The sequence below is a fragment of the Temnothorax longispinosus genome, chromosome 1 (assembly GCF_030848805.1).
Source record: "Temnothorax longispinosus isolate EJ_2023e chromosome 1, Tlon_JGU_v1, whole genome shotgun sequence".
NCBI classification, from domain to species: domain Eukaryota; kingdom Metazoa; phylum Arthropoda; class Insecta; order Hymenoptera; family Formicidae; genus Temnothorax; species Temnothorax longispinosus.
Window position 1 is genome coordinate 21,184,827 of NC_092358.1, and position 25,100 is coordinate 21,209,926.

The 25,100-nt window shown below is 45.0% G+C and overlaps 1 protein-coding gene across 4 annotated transcripts in view; it reads right to left on the reverse strand.

Annotated features, from left to right (window-relative positions):
* Pi3k21b (phosphatidylinositol 3-kinase regulatory subunit alpha) overlaps nucleotides 1–25,100 on the reverse strand; it is a 64,020-nt gene that overhangs the window by 20,300 nt on the left and 18,620 nt on the right. For 2 of the 4 annotated variants that reach the window (XM_071784501.1, XM_071784509.1), the window contains exons 6-7: nucleotides 13,002–13,111; nucleotides 8,250–8,384 (exon numbers count right to left, since the gene is read on the reverse strand). In XM_071784501.1, the coding sequence (XP_071640602.1) occupies nucleotides 8,250–8,384; nucleotides 13,002–13,111 (245 nt within the window). Of the gene's footprint in view, nucleotides 1–8,249; nucleotides 8,385–13,001; nucleotides 18,077–25,100 lie in introns of those variants that run through there. The other 2 variants (XM_071784482.1, XM_071784492.1) reach the window with 2 other exon arrangements.

Genomic DNA, 25,100 nt, shown 5'->3' on the forward strand with positions numbered 1-25,100 from the left:
TATAAGTATTGAAGTAGTGGTAAAGAACGTCGAGAAGCAATACAATTTGTAAAGTAGAGAACATCGTTACAATTGATGAGACAATAATGCACTTAAAAAACCAGTCCTGATTCCAAATGACAAGTGATAATTGACTCAAAGAACGCTTGTCACTTGTTAAATTGACTCAACAATATCAATGTCTTTTATACCTAGTGCAAATTTTTAACAAATTATTACGATGATTTTTCTTGCAACGAACGAGCTAATTCATTTGGATATAAAAGTATGTATTGTAAAACCTGTTCCACAGAAAAAAGAAAATAATCTTTCACTTCACTAGATCAAAAAATAATTCATTAAAAAATAATGTTTAAAATAAAATTAGAACGTGAGAATAATGTTTGTCAAACTAAAATTCCGATGAATTCGTTTTAGACAACTTTGTTTTCAAAAAATCGATTTAATTTATTTAATAATAAACATTATATTTGCATTATACTGAAACGTAACGTATATAATATATTACATACAATAAATTTTTTATCCAACTGCTGTGAAATTATAATTTTTCGATTTGAATACTTGAAGACCACAACTTGAGGCATTCTTGTGACCTTTGACCGATTTAATGCGATTCACGGAAGACAGCGAAGGTCCTTCGGGACCAATTCTACAGAATCAAGGACCGAGCCGGAGACTTTTCCGCCGCATTACCGGCGAAGACGGGCGCGTATCCCGGACGACGACGGTTGTAAATCTGCATGGATGTAGCGCGAGCCAAGATCGCGACGCGGCGGACGCGACTATAAAGAGCGGGCACATAACGCGTGACAAAGTCAAACGTGGGGACAGTTACACGGTGACTAATGAGGGAAAATAATGCGCTTGTCGTAAATAACTCAGGCGCTAACGAGAGTTCAACGCTTCGGAGATAGCGGACCGATTAAGATCCACTGGCCCACATTTTCGCCGCGACGGAAATCGTCCCTCTGGTCATTCACGAACGGAATAATTTTGCCAGTCAAAATTACTTCGGTCTGATAAAAATTTCGCGCGAAATACCATCGCAAAATTTTACAAAAATTAAATTAATTGTAATTTCATGATTTTTCGATGTAGGAGTTTAAAACTTTCGCTTTCATTAATAGCTTTCTTTTTTGTATAGCAAACATAATTCGTTTAAATACGTAGCTTCGAATTCTCGACTGAGGGAGCTGCTGCAATTTTCTCAAGGAACTATTCTTTCATCGTTGGTTATGAATATTCAATCGCGGCGTCGCGCGTCGCAGAATATACATTTTGCATTATTATTCCATAATTATGTTATTACGTACGCCGCACGCTTTTTACGCGTCTTTAAGTTAGTATCCAGTATTGGTATATGACCTGCTCGACAAATTTACTGCGAGTCTCTCTCAGGCTTTCCGAGTCCGGCCGGCCCCGCGGAGATCGCTCGCGATTGTTCGCGTTATAAATTACAGCGTGCCGCCTCCCTTTTCGCGGGCGTAGCCGCGGAAAATACTCCCTAAGAGTGGCGATATCGCAAAAAGAGCGAAAAGGGGGGGAGATAATTCGCGGGTACCGCAGCGGTAAATCAGTCAAGGGGGACGTTGAGAAGTCGGGAGCACCGCGCTCGTAAAAGGGGTGAAACACACGCCGAACGGGGCGATCGTAATTTATACGCGTCGTTACGATCCTCTCGCTCGCTCGCTCGCTCTCTTTCTCCGCGTTCTCGCTCCCAGCAGGCATCTCGTTTTCCCTAGAGCACGGCCAAGGCAACAGGTGTCGGGTGTGCACCGCTGCAACAATACCTGCCTGCACCGGCGGCGCTCGCGAGAGAGGTATAATGCACCCCGGTGATTCGCGAGTTCGCGATATGCGGGTCGCATTCGCGTAACGGAGACCTTCGGGGGAGCCCGAAAGGCCTTTGTCATCCGTTACAGCCGCTTCAGTCGCGCGATTCCGTATATCTGTTGCGCAACACGTCGTATACGCCGCGTGTTAATGGCTCGGATCGGTGTCTTTGATTGTCCGGGAATGCCACTTGTGGAATGCCGGATAATAGCTGATCAACGTGTTGTTTCGCGTATTTCGGAAATATGAGAGCGAGAAAGAAAGACAGATTTGCTGATAAAAAAAATTAAATACTTAGAATGCCGACCAAAATATCGGCGCACGGGGTGGTCAGCATAAATAATCCTTCCCCCCTTAAAAAATGTATATACTCGTTACTCTATAATTACGTTTATCATTAAGTATCACCTGACGGAATAATTTCAGAGCGGTTAATTAAAAAAAGGCTAATTGTAGCTGGAAATATGATAATTATAGGACAGACTGTATAAACTGTAATTATAATTATAACTGACGTGTAACTCCTAAGATCCATCATACGAAGCGAAACGAATGAAATTCTGTATTTCTACGTTTCCCTAGCGTTTCTCTACCTCTCGCGGAACGTGCGAATGTGTTAAGAACTCGTCAAATGTGCTAACAAGCTGCCTCGATTACAGAGGCGAGAGTAAAAATGTTGGCAACCTTCGTGCGATGCGGAATGATATACGTCAGTGAATTGCATATTCGCTACTGGGCGCGCTTGATGAGATAATCGTCGCGCGATTAGTCGCGCGTTTAATCACACGTTATCTTAATCGACCGATTCAATGTCGATGCGCGCAAAGTTCCAGGAAGTATTCCCGTATTAATATTGTCCCCGCTGAATCACTTGACCGTATAGCTTTCTTTCTTCGCGCTCGCGTCCAATTTGAATTTCCCCGCATTTATACGTTTACGAGCGTGACGCGAGCAAGTCAGGCTCGGAGCCGCATTTGTTTTAACGTCTCGCCGGCGTCGACGCGACTGAAAAATTGCACGTTTTCCACCTCCAACGACTCGATCTTGGAATCTAGTTTGAGAAACTCTTCTGTCGTTTAAGGAACGATTAAAAAGTTATCGAAAAGTCAGAAGCACTCTTTAAATGTACTTTTCTTACGAAAGCATTAAAATTCAAAGGTTACATTGCGCTGCGAATTCTCTGTTACTCGCGCAAAGCAAATTTCAAACAGTCGACCCTTTGATAAAAGACATTCTTTTCCAAGAGAGAAGAGGAAGCTCCTGCAAAAGGGAGTAGTCGAAGAGAAAAGTTGAACGGAAGACGCGGAAAATAGAACGCCAACGCGATTTCATTTTACGTAAATTGTCTCTGTACCGCAAGAAAAATAAATCCAGTTCCACGGAGAGCACTTCCGGCAGCTGGCTTCTTTTTCGAATTATTCAGCTATGCGCGCGCGCGCGCGCGCGCGTTCTCGCGCGATGGCGCGCTATTTCGGCCGGCGCGCGGCGCCACGGCGCGCAGTGGGCCAAACGCTATTATTAGCGACGACAAGCCGGCAAAAGTAAAGTGATCGATATATTACGCGGCCGTGCGAGAACGCGGCGATAAAATTTGACGCGCTCGTTATTTTATTCCAAGTGCCAAGAGACCGGGCTCGGAAGAATTCTGCTGCTTCGCCACAGGGAGAGAATTCGCCCGAAGTACTCGCGCACTTTGCGCATCCCCCGTTTATTTCTCGCGCAAACAAAACGTCAGGGAGCACTGTAAGAAGCGGATTTTAATTTTAGAAAGGTCCGCCGTAAGTCACTTCAATAAAATAATTCCTCGGCAATGGGTTCTTAAACCGGGATGTGGGGATGTGTCTAACGTGAATTAAATTCTTCATAAAACTGAATTGAAAAGAATCCCTCGGAAAAGCAATGGCGAAACGCGTTTATATAGGAAGAGAGAATCGCGGCGAAAAAATTAAGGGAGATACCGTTCTTTTATTATCTCGCCGCGCATTCGTCGCGGGAAAATCTGGCCGAAGGACATGCCGAGTGGGAGGCACAAACGATTTTCTCGCACTGAAGGAACATGCAGTGTCGATTTACGAGTCAATTAGTATGATAATACGCGATTTACGCTCGGAGTAGCCTTGACGAGACGCGCACGTTTGCCCCGTGAGGAACGCTGAATCAAAGCTGAATTCAGAATCCCTATTTGAGGAGGATCGACAATCAGAAACCGATTTGATAATCGGAAATCGTGGTGAAGAAAAATTTCTCAATTTATCCGAGGTACCAATTCTCACGAAAGTGTATAAAAGTTGATTCCACACCGAAGAATGGAGCAAGTAATGTCGATTTCTACCAATGTTGATTAACTTTAATCTCGATTTAATTTATTTTTATCTTATTCTGATTCTAAGAACTCCAGAAAAAGATAAAAAGTAAGTTAAACCGAGATTAAAGTTAATCCATATTGATAGAAATAAACATTACAAGAGTTCCGTCTGACTCTTCAAGATCAATCCAAAGTATAGCAACGATCGAGGCAAACGAATCTCCGGATGCGATATTAGTTTCGTGACAACCCAGTAAATATTCCCGCACAATTATCGATCAGCGGACGGACGGATTCGGCCTCTCGAATTAACGCATCCTAATTTATTCTTAGCCCGCGTCCGCGGATTTTCAGGCGTGACTCCATCAGGCGGATTTTTGCAATTCAAGCCGCTTTTATTACACGCCCGCGCGAGCGAACGAGCGCAATTACCGTCTCGCACGACCGCCGTCGCCGCCACCACCGACGTCACGCCGTGGAAAACGCGGGTGTAATTACAATCCGAAGAAACGCCCGTTTTCCCACGGCGAACATCGGTGCCGAGAACTTAGGCCAATACGGTCGGCCGGCGTGTAATTCGATTGTCCGTCTCGACCCGTTACTCCGCGCGCGCGCGCGCGCGGGCCTCTCGCATAATTATGATAATGCGGCGCGTGGTAACGCGCGGGGGAAGGGGGGAAGAGAAAACGCATGCACGATGCGATCATTACAGCGGCGTAGCTACCGCGCGCGGCGGGAATAAGAGGAGTTTAACTCGCTATTATCGCTCCTTCTCTTGCCCGATACTTAAAAAAAAATGTTAGAAGATACGCGCGCGAAAGATAAAAGCGCTGCATTCCGCTTTAACGCTAGGACGCTTTTAATAATGTCGAACCAAAATTTTTTCAATTGCATCTGCACGCTTGTACTGTCGACGCAGGTACTTATTGCGAAAGAACTCAAATTCGACGTTACCTAAAACGTGTATCTTAACAGTGGCTGTAACAAAGCAATGCAATAGCACACTAATAAGATACTCAAGACTCGCATAAGAATGCAATGATTCCAGCTACGCCACTGAATCGTTATGAACAAATTCTCTGGTCACCGGGTACAAAAGGCTGCGTCTCGCAACGTAGAAAAAAAAGCACCTTCGCATTGTGTTCCGTAGAATTGCATATATTTCGTTGAGTTTATACTTATATCCTGGCAATATATGTGCGCGTTTTCATTGCGGCCGCATTTATTTAGCATTTTAACTATGCACGGCGCGGTCATTAAGAAAGAAAAAAATATATAAAATAAAGACTTAGTCAGCGGATATAAAAAAAAGTCGCGTCTTATATGAAATTGTTTTTCTGATATATTTCGTAACAGAATTTATTTTATGTTGCACGTTGGCGATAGTAAAGGCTACGCCTTCACGACTACAATATTTATCTAACATTGTTTCAGCGCGTTATCAATCATAAGATGTACGTTTCATATCTTATCCATTATTGTTGAAAATATTTTTTAACTCTTTATAATCAACATTTCTTTATAACAAATATGTTGTAATTATTAAGGCAGATTTAATATTACATTACATTATTTTTCGTAGGCATTTCTTAAAATGTTAAAAGATTTAAAGAAAACCGTTCTTTTATGTTGCTAAATTTGCCGTTGCGACATAGGTACAGAATAATAATAATAATAATAATAATAATAATGAATGCGATAATAAATATATCGTTATTTATGTCGAAATACCGAAAATTCGAGGAGTTATAAATAATAAATTATCGCGATACTTCGTGGCACGGCAAATTACATTTCGTGCATTATACTTATGCGATAATCCTGCCACAATTTTTTTGCACTGGCAGCGATACAGAAAGCGATTACGTTGGAATTAGAGTAGCTGCGTGGTAATAGAATCGCGGCAGATGTACAAAAATCGTGTCGGTCAATCTTGTCGTCTTAATAAAAAGAGCGTCTGAAATCGCAGAGCTATTAAGAAGTTAATAAAAAAGCGCGATAAAATGCATCACGGAAAGTGACGCGCTGCGTCGATAAAAGTGATCTCATTAAATCAAGCTCGCCTTCTACCCTCCCGCTGCATAACGTATCGATTTTGCGTGTTAAACTTTACAGTGAGCGTGTAGTAACGCTGCTAAAGATAAGCCGGAATCGCAACGAATCTTCTTCGCTCGGCGACGAGATGAAGAAAGTCGCCGGAGCGCCGAAAGCGCCCGAAAGCTCCGCGAGTCGCTTCGTGATCGACGATAAAGAAAAATCGGCGCGGAATGGCGTGGAGGAAGAGAGAGATATATCGAGAGGGGGATTCGATAAAGACTCGACTGTGGCGTACCAGCAGACGCTACAGGGCAATTACAAGGTCAACGGGCCAAGGAAAACGTCGTCCAGATACTCTCGGCTCGAGGTCATCGTCTCTGCCGAGCACTCTAGCCGAAGAATTTTTGATCGCGCGATTCCGCCTTTTTCACTCCCGATGCGACCCGAAACGAGCGAAGACCAAGAACTGATAATTCATAAAGCAAAAAAAAAATAAGATCAAAAGATTTTTACCATTCGCAATAAAAGACGTCGTTTCACTACTTTTTTTACTTCAGAAGTGGAAGCTGCGAGTTGACAGATCTTCGTGTAAAAATTCATATAAAACTAGAGTGTGAAATTCCGTACGAAACTGTGTTCCAACACATTTATAGATGCGTGAAAGATGTTGAAGTCGAAAGAAAAATATTAGCGAATTTCATTCTATTATTAGACAGCTCAAGGGGACTTATTTAATTTCGGAATGTGGCAATATACACATTGAAGTAAAAATAAAACGCTTTAAGACGAACTTCTCTTCCTTCCGAAAATCCCCCCCTAAAAAATTTATAACGCGGAATAAATAACTGAAAATTTATCGGCCATAAGGCGGATATTCGGTCAAATATATACCACGTGCGTGTTCGAGCTTGCATGCCAGCAATATATATCGAATTTAAACCTGAAGAATTGGAATATGTGCGCATGCTAAAAGTAGAAATATAGCTCAGAACAAATTGCTGACGATTGTTTGTCGCAGAATTAAATTTCAATCAAGTGGGACACGAAAATGCAAGAAACTTAATTTGCATTTTTTTTTGCACGTTTCTATCTCGTGATCATGCGTGTCGCGGTCGCGAATGCTCATCGTAAAAATCGAACAGCGCCCCGTTAGATCGTTCGATATTCGCCGAACAGTTTCTCTGAACAGAAATCTTTCCATTCGATAATAAGATAAATAAACAGTCTTCCACGCAATCTCCTTGCGCAGTGTAGCTCGGTATGGTGCATTAATTCCTACTGCTAATTAGTTCTAATAAGCATCTAACAGACGCATTTTTCTAAACCGAGTTAATGGGAAAGGATTAATTAACCGATCGCGGAGAAAATGGCCGGTTATCATTAGGAATTTGCCGGAGCTTTTAGAATCGTCGGTAAATTCGAGAAAAAGAAATTTCATAATAAAGTAATTAACCAACGAGTGAATGAGAACAGTATTATCGCTCATTAAATCTAAATCTGTTTCAAGATTAATATAGAGTATAGGAATCGATTTAATCTCACCATTCCGTTGCGATTGGCGGAATATGGATAAACGATATTAGAAAGTAAAAACATCTCATTTAATCTTTGCTTAGTTTTTCAAGTATTGCTTTAACTAGTAATTTTCAATCGTAACTTATGTTTAACTCTATATGAATATATAAAATTTTTAGTTAATATTACACATCATTTCAAAATCGTTGCACTAATCTTGTAAAAAAAAAAGCGAAGTAGAGTACGTTATAATGACTCCATTGTATGCCTTCATTTAGAACTTTACCATTCATTAAATTAAATGGTTATAATCAGCTTGTTATCAGGATTACTATATTATAGTAAAAGCAGAATAAAGAGTGTGATTTACTAATAAAAGAAAATCTATTCTAATTATAATAATATAATTTAATACGGATAGCAATCACGAATGTCCCACATTTGAAGCTCCTTCGTTCCGAGGCGGCTCTAAGTCCGCCGAATGGCATTGGCTACTTTAATCCCGAGATATATGGACGACCGGTATGCTAATGAGTAATTAAGATGATCCGCTTACCATGAGCTTTTCCCGATCCAGATGAAGCAGATCGCTGCCTTTGATGTCCTTCGATTTGAAGACGTCCGCATAGCGGTACAGATTTAAGGCTGACATCCATTCAACTACGTTCACCGACGTCCACTCACTGACAGGCTGCGAACAGAGAAACGAGAAACGTAGATCGTAGGTGGGCATCGATGGCACGAGATTCAGCGAGACGACTAATCGAGCCAAGTCCACTTACGCACGAGGAAGCACGCGCGCGCGCGCACGCACACACGCGTGCACTTCGAGACATATTTACACGGCTTGACTGGCCATAATCCCGATCGGATCGTGAGAATTACAAAAAAAAAATGTAACGCAAGTTACAAAAAAGAAATAAAACAATGTAAAACTGCTAGGCAAATGAAGCAATAATGATAGATGAATTGATAATAATGTAATATCTTCAATAAAATTGAATTGTTTTCATAATTATAATCACGTATTCTAGACAAAATATCTCACCTTGAAAGCTAATGGCAGAACTTTGCATAAACACGGAGTCGATTTTCAAAAACTCAGCATTTCTCGCGACCTTCTGATTTTTAATATTACAATAAGTATATTTGTAGCTGTGTCTCAGATTGATACTCTATAAAAATAAAATTTATCTCAAATAATATTAAATGCCACGTGGTGCGTTTATCTATCTCGCTAGAAATAATTATCGTATAAAATCGTCAAGTACGATTCTCAGATATTCTCAAATTAGAATCTTTTGACAATGGATAAAAATATGATCCGGGAGTATCATCGACAGTGAACCGTGTAAAATCCTCTTTAATGCGCATGATTAATCGATTCTTTGCAAGCGGAAGCAGATAATGAGCCAGGTCTGTCCCGTTTGCCAGAGCCGTGAATGCACGCGCTTATTATCCTCGAGATTTTCAAATGAGAATCGCGCGACGATTTCCGGCTTCGTCACGATCTATTAGAATTATTGTATTTTCGTTAGTATACAACAATGACATATTAATTTCTTTCTAAACCGTGACTCCAGAACTCTGCTTTGCAGAACGACTCGCACAGTAAATTGGAACAATCGCCTCTCGTTAATCGGTTGAAATAGAAGAGTGAAAGTCTCGGAATAATAATGTAGATCTCTTCAGATATACGTCTGATTCCAGATATCTGAATTTTTTTTTCCCCGGCAATAAGAAGCGATTCCCTAAATGTTTAACCCAGTACTTTGTTCGAGTTGCTATTTCGGAGATTACAACACTGTGTATTTTCGATTAATTAACGACTGACGTATTTTTGTGAATAATCTAGCTTTTAAAATAATATTTTAACATTATATAGGATCAAATAAAATGCTAATATATGTTGCTAATCTTATTATTAGCAATGTATATTGCCATGATTAAGATAAGATCCTGATTTAATTAAGATCTTTCAAGTATATTTCGAGGAATTTTAGCGAGTTTCATGGTTTTCGTAATTATCGTAATAGTTCTCGTAATAAATATGTCAATTCCTCTTAAAAAAAGTTCAATCGAATCACTTACAATTAGATTTGTTTTTACGTGTACATTCGATATGGTTATGGCTTGATAATGATGCAAGCTATCTTTATTATGGCGAGCCCCAGAGAACACCTAATCGTATTTCTCCGCATCGTTATACAATTAGTTAATAGGAAACTAACTCGCTGCAATCACAAAATAGCATTGTGTTTTTTTTCCGGAAATTTCCCAAATTTAATTATTCTAAATCCTTTCTCTGAATACCATGTTAAAACATTTATTTACTTAATAGATCAAAAATAAAAATTAGAAATAAATTTAAAAAAATAGGTCTTCTGCCATCAGTCCATTAACGCAAAATCTCCGTCAACTTTAATTGAATGGAAATTGAAAATTCAAATATCACCAGTGATCTTCATTTAATTATCGACGAGTGGTTAAACCCTCGACGGTAACAAAAGCGGCACGCTATATACCGTCATACAATTATAACAATATTTCCATCGTATCAATATTTCCATAGGTACTAATATTCTATGATTGATAATTATGATTATCAGTTAACGATTATTTAATGCATACGTGCGTAATATCTACACGTATTTCATCATTACGCAAATTATACAAAAAAAAAGGCAACAAAAAGGAAGAAACTTACGTCTAGCTAGAATTCTTTTTTTGCGAACAACTCTATTCTCTCTTTCTCTCTCTCTCTCTCTGGAGACAAGTGCTGTTATCTGATGCCAATCGGCGAGGATTACGTAAAAACCGCGCGCGAGAAGCGTCTCCGGATTTTCTCGATCCCGAAGATAAGACGCGTCGCCGAGCGTTTAACGCGACCGGCCAGCCGGTCCGATTAGATAAATCGACACGCGATCGGAGGCGCGGCGAGAGGAAGGGAGCCGAGGTGATGCGAAGAGAAGAGACATCTCCGTGTGCCGCCGTTGCGGCTATCGGGTAGCCGAGGGTCCGATAAAGAAGCATAAAAAGTGCGGAAAAAAGAAAACGTAACCTCTCGCCGTAACCCCGAGTCCGCGATATGACGACAGCCGCGAGATAAGCCTGTCGTCCTCGTCCGAATAATCCGCGCCAGCCGGCAGCGCGTGTTACATCCGCGCGCGTTCATCCGCCCGTCCGCGTCCGTCCGTCCGTCCCGTCCGTTCGATCGACCCGCTCGATTAATCTCCGTCGAGAGATCGTTTCTTCCTCGCCACCACCGTGCGCTACAACATCCCACCGGCACCGACACCGGCGCGCGAGAATTAAATCGCCGACGTCGCGAATTTTTGCGACTCGACCCGCTTAATCTAGGATGCTCGCCGCGGGGAACTTATTTCGCGGAAGTCATCATCTCTGCGACGGAAATCCTGCCGTGATATAGCGAGCGGGGTGACGTTTATGGAACGCCTTTTCTTCGAAGAGGTTTTGCAGCGATCGATATGCTCCGCGCACCCCGATCTAAAATCACGCGTGGAACCCTAAAAACGCTGCGACAGCGACGGATCTACGTGACGAGGACGCGCTAAGAGATGACTTTTACGTTTAACTCGTTAAATTTGATTGAGGATAAAATTCGAGACTTGCGCGAATATTGACTCTCTTATGACATCGTCCGTTGTAATGACTCTTGTGCTGCAATTAGACATAAATACACTACATTTACCCCACTTAATCTGTTCAGTCATCTGTGAATCACGGCTTACCGCTTTGTACCGCTATACGAGAGCCTATTTCAGTTTTCTTAAATTATGATAGTTAAAAGATGTAAAATGTTTATTGCTTCCCGCGTTTAGATGATTAATTTTATTACGACTTTCACCTATTAATTTTCATTCCGCATCGGCAAAATAAAAAGATTGTTTACGTAACATAGTTTATACAAAAAAAAAACCATTAAGTTTACATTATTTCAATTTTCTTTAATGTGTATTCTTACGTGTATAAGAAATCGATATCGGCACAGCAAATTTCCAAAATTATATGGTTATGAAATTGATAATTTTAAATCTAATTAATTTTGTCCTCGCATTGTTGTGGCATTAAGAAACGCGCAGTTTTAACTCGGATTTCTTTATCTTCATTTTAGTTATATTATCGTTATATTATCAGCTTCTACAAAAAAATAGAAAAAAAGAAAGAGATGACATTTAGATCTCTTATCCCTTTTTTTCCTATCACAATTTTATGGCAGACGCCATCGAATTTAGGTCGTTACGCTATCGAATTTCGAGTAGACCTCGCCCTGATAACGACACGCCGTTCGTGCGTTTATGTAAAAATTTGCGATTATAATAAATATAAAATTCACATCCCCTTAAATAGATTTCATGGTATGGTATATGGAATCTATGCAGATCTAAACGGTTCGAAATAGAAATAATTAATTTTTTCTTATATCGCTACTTTAGTATTCGTCAAACTGCTTAAACTATAAATTATTTAAATTTAATCAAAAAGCTGCAAAGCTTTGTCAAACTAATACAAAAAGTTACCATAATTTCATTTAATAAAGACAGCTAAAAAAATTGAACACATTTATCGGGAAAAAAAAACCGAAAGAACATAAACTTCGCATTTTGCCGCTACCGATTCGTGCAGTATGGCACGTCAAGATTTTCTGCATTTTATAATGCGTCAATCATCGTGAAACATAATCAAAGATAAATCCTTATCACCAGAAATATTACTTTCGAGTTTCCGAGCTTGATATTTCCGCGCGCTATGCGGTGTCTGGATGCAGATGAAAAACTCTGTTTCGACGTCTGGATTTTCATCGTTAAAGTGCTATGTATATACTTTTGCCTTGAATATCGCGCGAGAATTCTGCGCGTTTTTTGTTTCACTGCGATAGTGCATGCGCGAGAGATAATTCTGCCGGTCTAAAAGTGTCATGGAACGCCTGTACGAAAGGTAGTGCGAGTTGCAAAATAAATCTCGTTCTATTTGTAAAATATTAAGTATACTAATAAAAACAAAGAATATATCGATAATATTACGTAGCTAAATTTCATGTTAAGAATTTCCTCGAATTCTTTAAACAAATATTTGTTCAAAATTTGTGGCGACGGCTCAGGATCAAAATGTATCATAAGTAATCATAACGAGATTCGTTTTACTTCTCGGCAAAGAGATTATGTCAGAGAAAAAAAAATAATAATAACGAAAGATATTAAAAGGCGTAAAATCGTAACCGGAGTATAATTAATTCGAACGGTACGCCGTCCGTAACGATGTAACGAGGAACCACTGGCTTACTGACCTTGTCCTTGTCGTGAACCTGGCCCGGTAGCGCGTGACCCTTGGTAGTCCATTGGCACAGGTGCTGGCCGCTGTAGTCCGAGCACACGATGTGGAAGCACGCGTGGCACTCTGCAGGACATAGAGAACCGCACATGCAGCAGCATAGACTACTATTATCATCGCGCACTGTTCGTCTCGCTGCCAACCCCTCGTGGGTGGCTGAGCCCCTGCCGGCCTTCGCGCGACCGATCGAGTTCGCGTCGACGCCCTCTGCCACGGCAGGCTGCTGCAGCTGCAGCTGCTGCTGCTGCTGCTGTTGCGCGCTGCACCAACACATGTATCGATGAAAGGACACCGGTCTCGCGCACACCGGTTTCGTGAAACTGAGCTCGCTCTCGACACCGTCCGCCGCCGCCGCCGCCGCTGACGCCGCGGGCGTCGTCGTCGCGTCGTCGCGCGTCGATGTCGCGGTACGCGATTGCAGCTGCAACTGCTGCAAGGATTGCTCCTCAAGCTGGGTCGCCGCGGCCGCCGCCGCCGCCGCCACCGCTGCCGCCGCCGTTCCCTCCCGATGCTGCCTCGTCGCCTGGTTATTATTACCGGCGATGTACCACCTGGGCGACACGTACGTCGCTCGCGCGACGTCGTACAGCTGACCGACGACGTGGTCACCGCCCGCGCCGTTGCCGTACGTCGCGAGGATCGACGGCGCGGTCGCGGATCCGATAGCGAGACTCTGCATCTGCCGTTGCAGTTGCATGCTCGCGGAACCGTTCAACGACGACGAGGATGACGACGATGACGAGGAGGTGGTAGACGACGGCGCCGCGGCGCCGTTGGCCGCCGCCGTTGTCGCCGTCGCGGCGCCCTTGCGCAGCATGTAGTTGTCGGAATCGACGGCTAATAGTCGCGACATCGCCGTGGACTTAGCCTTGTTGTCGTCGCCCGTACCGGGACTGATCTTTGGCGAGCCCTTCGGCTCGAGCCGGGAGGATATTGTTGTGATTTGCTTATCCAGCTCGTCTGTGCAGGAGCCGACGATCGTCGCCGTCGTCGTGCTCGTACTCGTCGTCGTTGACGTCGCCGTCATCGTCGTCGTCGCCGCCGCCGCCGCCGTCGACATCGATCCAGGAGAGAATAACTCCTGGATCCTGGCCTGGTGGTGCACTTGTGTCGCGGCTGCCGTAGCGGCCGCAACGGATGCGCTCGTTGCACGCTTCATCGTCGCCGCGGTCGATCATCAATTGCTCGTCGCGAGACGGCTAGGTCTTCCTCGCCGATGCCGATGTTCTCGCGATTGACGCGTTGCTGCTGTTCGACGACCCAGGCGACGAGTCCTGCTCCTCCCGCGGGCTACCCGGGTTCCCCGACATCCTCTCGAAGTCTACGTGAATTCCCCGTCCGGTAGTTACACGCTCAATCGATCGCGACTCTCGAACGTCGGGGACACTTGGATCCTCAAGGTCGCTAGCATGATGAGCCGCCCTACGAATTCCCTTGCCGCTCGTCGCCGGCGGTATCGGGTTCGCTGATCCTGCGCACGGTGACTGTGGGCCCGTGAAGAAAATTCTTCAAGGCCGCCGCGAATGTGGCATATTTATTCGGTCGATACCGCAGTGATATCGCTCTCTCGCGATCGAAATTTCATTCCTTCAAGAATCCTTCGACGTGGCGATTCTCTGACCGAAGATCCTCTCCGTTATCACACCGGCTTCGTCGTTATTATTAATAGAGGCAACACCGTGGATAAGCTGATAGACGAACCGGGATGAGAGAGAGCGAGTTACAAAGAGACGAGAGAGGGAGAGAAAGAGAGAACCAAAGATACAGGAAAAGAAAAAGAAAGAGAGAGAGAGAGATAGACAGCCGCTCCCGTGGGTGTGACCTCGTGTAAATTCGTTTTCCATAAATCTCACTCCTACCACACACTCTCCCGTGGTCGCGCGCGCGGCGCGCTCTCACACACGACCTTTGTATAAACGCCGAGATTCGCTGAGCCGAACAAAACCGGTTTTGTCAAGCAACGACACCGAGCGATTTTCAAGCGTAGCCTCGCGCCGAGCGCCGAGTGTACGGGAATCCTCGTGGCTTATCGAGCGCGATCCCGGAGTAATCCCGGATGAAGCCGTGCGCCGAGGAGGTGAAACCGATCGTCCGCTCGTTAATCTGGAAATTCGTCCCGGACGAATTAATCCGTCGGAACGACGCTGCCTCGGATTATCCTCGGGGCAATTAATAATGGTGGATCAAGTCGAGGCTCCAGGTGGATCCACGGCGCGCGCGATCACTCGAAAGAGGGATTCCTCGGCGCGCTCGATCGCGGATCTCCGACTGATTTCTGAAACGTCGCCGGTTACTCTATCCACTTTGCGAGGGTCTCTCTCGCAGTTCTCGACGTACGTACACGTGGAGAGTTCTCGTTTCCGTTGAGGAAACCGGCACAGAGCGCACCGGGTGGTCGCGAAACTATACCGGATCGGACGACGGGCAGGCAGAGACCGTCGCACGAGCGTCACGCGAACGTGGAAGTCACTCGCGGATAATTGGACTCATCGCAAGCACTAATAGCGTTGAAACAACCAGCTCCTGTGTCCGCCGAGTCAGCGGCTCTCGTCAACTCGAGACGGGAGCCCGCTTATCGCCCGGGGTTCGCGCTGATCAGCAAGTAGATCCTCTCTCCTCACCTCGCTCTCCTCACTCGCCGCTCTCGTCACCTCGCCGGCGTTCGTTGTCTGCCGAACGAAGCGAGTAAAACGTGGGTCGCCTCTAATCTCCCCCGATGTAACGGAGTCAAGCCAATGTCGGTCGCGACACAGCTCGATCACGCAGCGCCGGATGGCCCATCAAGGACAACCCGCTAACTTCCTTTCTTCCTTTTGGCCACCTCCTGTCTTCTCCTCGCCGTCGACTGCGATTAAGCCCCACGTAGTACCGGATTGTCGATCAAGGACTCGTGTCTTCCCTCGTCGTCGTTGCTTTCTCCTTCGCGATTTCGTTTTCTTCAGTATCTCGCTTTCTCGAGTTCCTCTTCCCAAGTTCCTTCGGTGTTTCTTCGGGTATCGGCACGATTAGAAGTACGTAGCACTAAAATACGCAAGCCCCAAATTCTCCGATCGAGGAGCCGTATCCTTCTTTCGCCGAAATCCGATCGGTTCCTCGCTTTCCTTTTCTTCCCGTCCTCTCTTCGCGGCTCCTTCTCGCGCTTCGCACGGTCGACCGCTTCGCTCGCCGGAACGGATCGCGCCGCTCGTCCTTATCACGTCCACTAGAAGGCCGCGACTGCCAACCGCTCGTTCGCGGACGGCCGTGTCTCGCCGGATCACCACCGCTGTCGTCCCGACGCTTTACCGACCGCGAGTCAGCGGCGGCGGAGGAGTCAGAGTCGGAGCAGCGGAGTTCGGGTGTACCAGGCTCGCCTCGCTCGCTCGTTCGCTCTCTCGCTCTGCCTCTATCTCCCTCTCCTTCCCTCTCTCCTCGGGAGGTCTCTCTCTCGGCCGGCAAGGTAGACCTCAGTGGCGGACGATCCTATTACCTCCTCTTCTCTCGGTCGACGATTCGCGGTCGTTTCCACCCGGTAAAGCCGTCCACGTAAGGTATCCTCTCGACGTCGGCGCCGCGATGTCCAACCTCCTGGTCTCTTCCTCCCGGTGACCCAACCTCTCCTTCCTTTTCTCTTTCTTTCTTTTTTCCCCTCTCTTCCCCTCCTAACGCGCGCTCTACGAGTTAACTACCCTTCGGAGCGGAGCTCTGCCCGCTTTCGCCCGTTTTTCCTCTCTCAGCGGAGGTCACCGCGTAGAGCCACGAGAAGAGAGAAGAGTCGATCGATCGGTTGGTCGATCGGCCGGTCCCCGTCCGTCCTCGTTCGCAGGTACTCGGCCGAAAACTCGCCGGTGTGACCGTCCGCGATCGCGAAGACGGCGCGCGCGCGCACTCGTACTCTTCGCGCACACACACAGAGCACGCGCGCGGACGGTACACACGCACGCACGCACGCACGATGTACGTGCAACACGGCAGTTCTCCTCCGGTATAGAAAAGTCCACTGGGCCCTGCACTTTTTGTGCCAGCGGCCTGCCAGCTACACGCGCGCACACACCTGCACACGCCGCGGCGGCACACTCGTCACTCGCAACGCATACGTACACGATACCTATCTATCTGCCTGTTCTTTTCTCCCTCTCTCTTCCTCTCTCTCTCGCTCTGTTTCATTCGGTGTCTCTCCCACACTCGGTCGATCTTTCTTTCTCTGTCTCCCTCTCTTTCTGTCCCGTTCCCTCCCCCACCAATCTCCTCGCCGTCCCTCTCGGGACTACTCGTTGCCGCTCTCTCGTTCTCTTTCTCTCTCTCTCGAGTCCTCTCTCAACGCGATCGTCTCCTCGCTGGCCGTGCACAGCCGGTCGGTCTCTACATGTCGAGTGTTGCCCGTGGGCCAAGTCCCTCCCTCCCTCGCTCTCACTCTCTCTTTCTCTCTTTTTCTTCTCTCACGATATATATGTACATATATATGTATGTATGTATATATGTATATATATATATATATCTTTCTCGTGTTCTCTCTCTTTAACTCTCTTCGACTCCCGCTCCGTCTGGTTCACTCTCCTACTCCAACTGTCTTTATCTCTGCCGCGGCGCGTGTATAGCGAACGATTCGCACGTTTTGGGCTTTCACCCGGACTGATCCACCGACAACGACAACGACGAGACCGAGAGGCAGTCAGTCTCTTTCCCTTCGATTCCACTCGCGGACATATAATGTACGAACGCGCGCGGCTCCCCGGGGGACCGTCTCTGCGCGATCGTCTCCTACTCCCGGTGACCGAGCGCGATCTTTCGAACACCACCGTCGCCGCTGGACTCCTCTCCTGAGGGAGTCCCCGCTGGTTCTCTCCTTCCGAGACCCGACTGGACGGACGTTCGCTTCGTGTTCCGGTTCCCCGTTCGCTGACTCGCGCCGGCTGATCGTCGCCGTGCCGGACGACACACCGCCTCGTCTACGTGGACGGCTTCTTCCTGGCCGCGGAGGAGAATACCACACCGCCGGCGAGGCGCACAGCTGACCGGCCGGTCCGCCAAGCTCGGTCAATAGCCATAGCCAGCCGCGAGCTGCTGCCGAGGGTAGCTCGTGGTTCGGCGCAACGCCACCTCGGCCATCTCCGACATTCGTCGGTTCTTCCCGTGGCCTTTACGCCGAGCAGACTCGTGCCGGAACGACGCCGGGGCCCCGAGCCTCGTTCGTTTCAGCCCGATCGAACCGCCGGAATGGAAATTTCCTGCCGAACATTCCTAGGCGACGAGCGCGGATCGACCGAGCTGAACGAACGAGGAATAACGCGCTTCTCGGGAATCGCCCTTCGAAATCCGTGATACAGTCCCGAGGAGCGCTTCAGCGTCGAACCGCGTCGCGATTTGCCAAATGATTCTTCTGGCGTTAGGTATCAGCGGGTTGACCTTCGCGATGATGAGAATCGCGTAGATGACGCGGAGATCCGTTCGGTTCAGCTCGCGATTCGACTCTTCGCTCAGCGATCGCCCAGATTGAAGTTGACATTCAGCGTTGTTAATTCAGAGATGACGGTATAGATTGATTCTCGGGGAAAGTATGATTGACGAAAGTAATTCGTCTGATGAATTTTAGGCGATGTCTAGTTTTTCCGTAACGTTAGGAATTCCTCATCGATCGCTTCCGGTGAAACGATTGCGGGACCGCGCGGCGGCTTCTCGGAGCACCAAAAACCTCCTCGCCGCTCGACGATCGTGTCCGATTGAGTCGGAATAAGAAGTCGGTGGAATCGCTCCCGGAATGTTGAAAATAAGATGCTTGACTGTGCGAGCACGTTGCGCTTGAAATGCATGCACGGTCGTACTTTAAGGGGAAACCCAGTCGCGGATTTGCTGACGTGCTCCGAAGGTCTTTGTCTCTGCAGCCAGTTTTCCTCCGAGAGAATCGGAGCCAAAGACGCCCTCCTGGAAAAACTAGAGCAGTTTCGAGGTTCATTCTTGCCGGATTCGACCGAAATTGCACAATGGGAGGAATAAGCTTCGATTACTCTTGCCTTCGCGCTCGGTTCTTCGGAAACGATGACTAGATTTTCGAGACGGGTTTCTCGCAAAAAGTAGACCGGTGTTGCTTCGATATTCCTCGGATAGTGGCTATACTCGTAGATTCGATCGCAAATGAGATTTCGTTTTGAATTGCATGACATCTGAAGGATCTCTCGTTTTCATGCTGAGATCTTCGAACGCAATCCGATTTAGAATCCGTCATATCACTCGTCTTTCTGTCGATTTTCCTACAGGCATCCATGGTATCCATAATATTCGTTTTCGAAATTTTGTTGGGACCAACGGAGCCCATTTTTCGGCTTATCGCGACGATGAGGTTAATTGATTCTTCATCATGACCTCACCCGCGACAGCCTCGATGACGAAAATTCGAATCGTTGTTCGTTTCCATGCGAGCCTTTTCCTGGGTAGCTCGATTTTTTTCGCGAATTATATTTGTTTAACGAAACAGCGGCGCGCGCGAGAAAACCGCTTCGCAACGGATATTGATCGGGCAACAAGAGCGAGCGTTGACATGAATTTTATAGTTAACGTGGCACGCATGGCTGGCAGAGGTTGATAATGTTCAATCAAACCCACGCGTCATTAAACAAATAAATCCCGGAAACAAAGACGGACAAATTTTGCCGCAAAATTTATAAAACGGGAGATACATATCTATCATGCACAAAAAGAATATCTTTTTCAAGCGTATCTCGGTATCACAAAAAAAAGCGATAAAACAAAACCGAATCAAATTCATGAAAACTTTGTCACCGTCGACCACAAAGGGGATACTCTCTTCAAAATTGCAACATTTGTAAATAGCATTCATTACGGAAATTGCAGCGTTCTTGACATAATTTTACATAATACTAGTACGAAAAGAAATTATACAGTTGTTTTCCAACAGAATGTAAATAATAAGGAGAAACACTGTAATTGATCAAAAATTACGACAGTACACTTGAAAAAATTGGCATTATTGTCCGCCTTTATCCGGCATAAACGTTGACACTTCCTCGATCGATTGCCTAATATATAATGCGATCAGGGCGATTAATGAAAAATTATCATCGAATCGCAATCAGTCTGCCACCTGAGACGGCTGAGGCTCGCTCTTATCTAAGACCAGCTGCGATAAAGGACCGAATACTCGTTTGCCAATCGCTCACATACAAAAACTGCTATTAAACAGACAATACGGTGCGCGATCGCGTAACGAGAAAACTGTACGTTAACTCTGTTACGTGTATCAATAGTATCGACTCGGTACTCTCTGTTTGAAGTGTTCGATCCCTTCGGTGAAACTCATTCGTGTCAGACAGAATTCTATCATCGTCGAAACAAATATGAATCTTTACGATATTTTAAAGATACTTTACGATGTATCATTTAGCAAAGAACAACGATGTCAATATATTAAAAGTCCGCTTGAAAACTAAGTTAACGTAATCAACATCAAAGCCAGATCTTTTAATAAAGACGATTAATAAAAGAATCGTGCCTTAATAATATTTAAAAACTTAAAGAAATCTTGAGACGTCTCGTCTTTCTTAGAACGTCCCATCCCTCTTTAATCCCTTCTTTGCACAAAGGGCAAGGAGCTTCATCGACGCTTTTAGTTAATTATATAACTCTACTTAAAGATACTCTAAACTCTCTTTAAACTACAATCTTCATTAATTCTTACCGTAAATAAAAAAATTCGTCGTTTTAAGCAAAGTAAATACGATGCAAGGTATTTATTATTCTTTACATTCGCGTTTCAAACTATTTTCAGAAAGTATCCATGTATCTATGCACATTTTTCTCACGTACGTGTATCGTTATGTTATTATTACGTAACATGTATAATAAAATAATAATACGTAGCATGCGTAAATAAAATATAAAAATAAAATATAACGTGATAAACTCACGTTACGTTACATTGATAAGCAGATGCCCAATGAACATGATTTTCGAGTGACCCCGAAAGCTTTGATTTTCCGGCCAACTGGGCGAAAGAAAAGCGAAGACCGGCTAACGAGGCAATTTAAACCCGAATTTCGTAGATGCCCTCAAAGAAAGGAACACACGCGAGAAGGCCCTTTGATCAGACCTGCATACTCGATCGAGCGTTAATGTCGATACCTTTCGTACGCGAGCGTTTGCGCGAGACGCGTGCATTATTTTGTCTTCTCCTTTTTTTTCAAACCGAGGCCCTCGATTGCACTCTTCCCCTTCAACCTGCCGCGAGATCCTTTTACCAACAAATCCCCAGCACTCGCTCTTATCGTAAAAGCGCACTACGCGGAACGGGGCGCTGGGACCCGGACGCGGGCGGACGAAGGGACAGGGAAAGGGACGTGAAAGTGAAAAGCGACTTTCCGAGCCAGCCGGTGTGGCGAAGGGCCCCCGGCGACGAAGGATGATCGAACCCTGCGGGCGAGCGCGCGTGCGCACCGCGACAGGCACGTCCTGTTCAAGGTCACAGGGCCGCCCACGCCGCACAGTCGTCCCTTCGCCCAGCGAAGACCCGGTGCCCTTTATTGAAATTCGGCGGATCGATTGTCGTGATTGTGGGAGAGCACTCTCTCTGCTCTCTCTCTATCTCTCCCCCTCTCTCTCTTTCTTTCTCTCAACGACGCACCCTTTCGAGTTGCGAGGATATGTTTTAAGCGAGATTGCTCAGAAATATTAGGGCGGTTCTATTTCGGGATTATTTAAGCTTGCGAAGTATGTCCTTTGAAAAGAATTGTAACGAAACGTAACTAAATAATCAACATAAATAACGAAAGCTGTTTTCTTTATAGAAAAAGATTTGTTTCAGAGATACGTGAATCTCGACTTTTATATCCTGAGATTATTCAGAATGCCTACAATATAACTTCGTCAAGTTTATCACAAGATATGCGTCAGAGATGTAAAAAGCACATCTGTTATAAATATACATCACTTCCAACCAAACCCCAACTTTTTAATAACTCTAAACATCTGAATTAAAATGAGCGAAACAAGCATTTCGATATTTTATTCGATTTCTAATATATCAGCCTAATCGCATCTGATATGTTTTAGTCAAATAATTTAATGTAACTTTAAAATATCTGACTTGATTACCCGCGAATTGTTCCAATGATCAAGAAATTTGTATCGCGGACTTGCGTGTCTCTTAATAAAGAAAAAAAGCAAACGTTATTAATGTTTTCTCTCGTCATCCTTCTAACGATAACGATCGCCGATTGCATCGTTCGTGCCAAACACTCGCTCTGCATTCTCATTCGATGCGATTTGCAAAACGCACAGTGAAACGCATTCCGCGGCGATTTCGCACGCCATCAGGTATCTCTAATCTCACGCACTCGCGAATCGCATCCGATAATATCCAACTACGTACAATTCGAACCGGCAGCTGAAATAACACGCGACAAAAACCCGAAGATCCCGGATGCTTGCGGCGGGTGTTTGCTCCGCGAATTCGAGCGGCGATCGCAAATTCCACCGATCGTGACGCGAATTGCCGAGCGAGCGGCCGATTCGATCGCGCGTCCGCAAAATCCAAGATCGATCCGCCGAGCGCGTTGCACTCCCGCTCAACAAGTTCTAGCGCAAAGCGAAAGAATACTTGGACATAGCTAAAGGGTCGAGCGAGTTTATAAATACTCTTATCGTGTCTTACAATCAATAAAAACGATGAAATTTATATATTTATATATAAAATTAGATATATATTTTAGACTTTGCATCGTAATAATAAAAATCTCAAACAACCATTGTATTTTCGTGGCAGACGATTATTTCGGACTCGAATAATAAGTATCTATCCCTTGAGAAAAAGAAACGTAAAGAAAAAACATTTGTTTCTCCTTTACTCTCTCGTGTACTTGTTTATCGAACTTAAAAATACCCGAAGGTCCCAAAGGGTTAGATACTTCCGTGTCACAGCCAAGATAAATAGCAAGGGAGAGCGCTTGTTTTCGAGGCTCCGCGAGGTTGCAGCGCAGGTTGCACGTGCACGTGATGCGTGCGGTACGAAAGTATCGCGGGGGCAAAATGGAGCAAAAACGGGCAGGCCGCTCCGTATTATACGGGCGCGGCCGTCCACATCGGTGCTGTGCTGCTGCATTTAATGATCGACAGAAGCCGCATCGTGCCCGTGTTATGCGAGCGATCGTTACGTATTTTAATTTGAAATACATAGATGGATAGGATGTTCCCTCTCCAGATTCTTGTCGCCACGCTTCTTGTCGCCTACGAACTCATCGGCAAATAAATGTTTTACAATTCCTAATGCAAAATCAAATTTCAACAAAAAGTCCCGCTCTCGTAAAATTTCTGTTGAAGTAAGATCAGTTAAAATAGAATGCGCAAACACGTTTCTGCATATTTCATACAGTTTAATTTGCTCAATTAAAATCTATATTTTTCAAAAGTTTTATCGCACGACGACACGATAATAGATCTCTTCAGTTCGTGTCAATTATTCAAAAAAATGTTCCGCAAATGTTTTTCAAAAATTGCGACGATAATTCATCAAGTACAATTTTTCACCGAGGCGTATACGATAAATATGGGCATAACTTGATTTTAAGTTTTAATCGGCTCTACCGTAGCCATTTAAATCGGATTTCCTCTCGACGCATCGCGCTACTCATCAACGTCGTCACGCATTCGGGTACCGCCGCGATTATCTTTCATCGAAACGTCGTCTCCTATCTGCATGCCTTTAATCGTCGCTATAACACGCGTCGCACGTGTAAAGACGACACGGCACCAACGACGCCGGAGTAAATCGATGGTCCAAGAACATAGGCAATAATTTTTCGAGGCAAGCAAATTTTTTCTTCTTTAATAATTTGTCAAATCCAGAGTCGATTCTACTAAAATCGATAAAATTGCACGATCACATTTTATTCAAATGCACTGCCTCTCTGCGATCGACTTTTGTGAGAACCACGCGATTTAGACGAGGCGATAAGTGCGAATGCTACTTCGCAGTTTCGACGAGTGAAACTCAATCGTGCATTCGCTCGTGCTGGCTTAGCATTAATTTATCTGTACCGAGAAATGTCTATCATTACGTTACAAAAATCATGCTCAGCTGTTATTATAACCCAGATTTCTATGTCTCTATTAAACGCCCCTCTTAAGCAAAACTAAGGAGATGACTGATGCGAAGGAAATATAATGCAACTCGTAAGTAATGACAAGAAACTTAAACTTTTTATCTTTTCATGTAGTCTATCTGGGGTCTCATCTTCTCATCTAATTCGTCTAGAATACTGTTGGTAAAATCGAAAATTACTATCAGTTATCATAACAAATTATAAAACTAGACAGGCGTAATTTATTTTAATTGTACTTAAAGTTAAAAAAAAAGTAAATAAAAAAATACATATATATACCTAAGGCTACTTTCGCGTAATTCATGCCATTCGTGTATCTGGCTAACAAGCGCACTTAAGACATTCAGAATCTTCGGGACACTCTTCGCGAGATGCGAAAATTACTCCGTTTAGTCACGGAAGGAGTTAGACAGCGTCGACGCGATTCGAGGAGCGCCAAAAAACCCGCCAAGTTACCTTTTATCTCGATCGCGCGCGCGAATGTTGCACCGCCCGTGAACCTTCCGCGAATCGATCGCCGAGTTCCTTAGCAAGGATTGCCGCTGGTGCAGAAAGACGTCGCACGCGATGGATCGTCGTGTCGCAATTTGCAAAATCGCGCGACGAGGAGCCGAGCCGAGCCGAGAAGTCGTTAAACGCGTCGCGTTATAATACGCCGTTACATAACTCGCCGAACTGCGGAATATTTCGAATATCAATAATTAGGTAAATTAGGCACGCAATCGCCATCGATGACGAGAGTCTCCCCTCTCCCCCCCGGTTCACCGGTGGCGATATCTATATATAGCTGTGCTCGTAACATTCTTAAAATTTTGCCGAGCGGCAATTTATTCGTCGCTGCCGACTCGATTATTCGCACTTTATCGAACAGCAAGAACAGAAAAGGAATAATTTAAGCGAATAAATTGATGCTTTCAATAAATTTAATTTAAATTTCTTGCCGTGCGCGATGCAGAAATAATTAA